Genomic DNA, 2116 nt, shown 5'->3' with positions numbered 1-2116 from the left:
TTTGACTGGTGACTGTGTCTAACCGCTGTACCCCGTGTCAGGCGATGCTGACTGTGCTCCGTTTGACTGGTGACTGTGTCTAACCGCTGTACCCCGTGTCAGGCGATGCTGACTGGGCTCCGTTTGACTGGTGACTGTGTCTAACCGCTGTACCCCGTGTCAGGCGATGCTGACTGGGCTCCGTTTGACTGGTGACTGTGTCTAACCGCTGTACCCCGTGTCAGGCGATGCTGACTGGGCTCCGTTTGACTGGTGATTGTGTCTAACCGCTGTACCCTGTGTCAGGCGATGCTGACTGTGCTCTGTTTGACAGGTGATTAGCCGTAAAGGTCCGGCCCCTGAGACCCAGGGAATCGAAGTGGCTCTTGCCCCTGAGGAATTGGAACTTGACCCAATGGCCATGACCCAGAAATACGAAGAGCGTGTGCGGGAGCAACAGGCCCAGGTCGAGAAGGAGGATTTCAGTGACATGGTGGCTGAACACGCTGCCAAACAGAAGGTAAGAGCAGCTGCTTCATCCTTCCTCTTGTAAACAGGTCAGTACTCTCTGGGAGCTGACTGACCAGAATCCAGTAACCATCGACGCACCCCTGCCCAGCCCCACCCCGCCCCGCCCCTCCCAATGGGCACCACATGGTCCCTCTCAATGGGCACAACCACAGAACAGGCAGGTAGAACAGCCTCCTCCACAGCTCATTCACCCGTGCTCCCCCAGACTCGCCCCACCAGGACAGGGACAGCACGGGGTTAGATACAGAGTAAAGCTTCCTCTACACTGTCCCCCATCAAACACTCCCAGGGACAGCACGGGGTTAGATACAGAGTAAAGCTCCCTCTACACTGTCCCCTTTTCAAACACTCCCAGGGATAGGGACAGCACAGGGTTAGATACAGAGTAAAGCTCCCTCTACACTGTCCCCCCATCAAACACCCCCAGGACAGGGACAGCACGGGGTTAGATACAGAGTAAAGCTCCATCTACACTATCCCCCCATCACACACTCCCAGGGACAGGGACAGCACGGGGTTAGATACAGAGTAAAGCTTCCTCTACACTGTCCCCCATCAAACACTCCCAGGGACAGCACGGGGTTAGATACAGAGTAAAGCTCCCTCTACACTGTCCCCTTTTCAAACACTCCCAGGGATAGGGACAGCACGGGGTTAGATACAGAGTAAAGCTCCCTCTACACTGTCCCCCATCAAACACTCCCAGGACAGGGACAGCACGGGGTTAGATACAGAGTAAAGCTTCATCTACACTGTCCCCTTTTCAAACACTCCCAGGACAGGGACAGCACGGGGTTAGAAACAGAGGAAAACTGCCTCTTCACTGTCCCCTCCCCCATCAAACACTCCCAGGACAGGAGCAGTGCACTGGGTAGGGCTGATGAAGGGCTTATGCCTGAAACATTGATTCTCCTGCTGCTTGGATGCTGCCTGACCCCCTGTGCTTTTCCAGCTCTCAGCTCTGAACTCCAGCATGTGCAGTGCTGCCTTTCTCCTCCTCGGCCTGAATCCGTAGGTGATGGTGGGGATACAGGATAGAGTGACCCTGCTCAATGCTGATTGTACCTGGGGACTGGCTCTGGTCCAGAACCCAGCAGGGCTGGCTAAGCTGCTGCTTTCACCAGGTTTATTCTGATGGTATCTGCTCTCTCATCAGGAAGCTTACTGTAATATGGAGCTGAGATTGCAGTGTGTCACCCTGACAGCCCTGTCACCAGCCTTTGACACTCTCAATTCCTCATGGGCAGAACTCCTGACCCTGCAGTGGGAGCAGGCTTGGGCCATTGGTGTTTGTGCCCTTGCCCCCCTGTTCCTGAGCCCCGGTCTGTCCTCTCTGAGCTGGTCACGTGTCCCTTGTTAGTATGTTGCTGTGGAGTGTCGTTGCACTGCTGATAGTTGCTATCGAAATGCAGGTTGTTGTAATGGTCCTTTGTTTGGTTGCCAGCAAAAGAAGAGGAAAGCTCAGCCAGCTGACAGCAGCCGAGGGACCAAGAAATACAAGGAGTTCAAGTTCTAACTGGTGCCAAGCAACAGCCTTCGCCCGTTCTCTCTGCGCGTTTCCACCCCCCCCCCCCCCCCAACTTCGTTGTATTAAAGTTTGTGATTT

At 54.8% G+C, this 2116-nt stretch overlaps 1 protein-coding gene across 1 annotated transcript in view; it reads left to right on the top strand.

Annotated features, from left to right (window-relative positions):
* The window catches only part of sf3b2 (splicing factor 3b, subunit 2), a 60257-nt gene extending 58141 nt beyond the window's left edge, over positions 1 to 2116 (top strand). Inside the window, exons 22-23 of the mRNA XM_087983837.1 lie at positions 314 to 499; positions 1955 to 2116. Of these exons, the coding sequence (XP_087839963.1) occupies positions 314 to 499; positions 1955 to 2026 (258 nt within the window). The 3' untranslated portion in view covers positions 2027 to 2116. The remainder of the gene's footprint in view (positions 1 to 313; positions 500 to 1954) is intronic.

Source organism: Chiloscyllium plagiosum, unplaced genomic scaffold, assembly GCF_037043375.1.
Source record: "Chiloscyllium plagiosum isolate Xiang-an unplaced genomic scaffold, Cpla_swu_hap1 HiC_scaffold_46, whole genome shotgun sequence".
In the NCBI taxonomy this organism is placed as follows: Eukaryota; Metazoa; Chordata; class Chondrichthyes; order Orectolobiformes; family Hemiscylliidae; genus Chiloscyllium; species Chiloscyllium plagiosum.
This window is presented reverse-complemented; position numbering and strand designations above follow the sequence as displayed.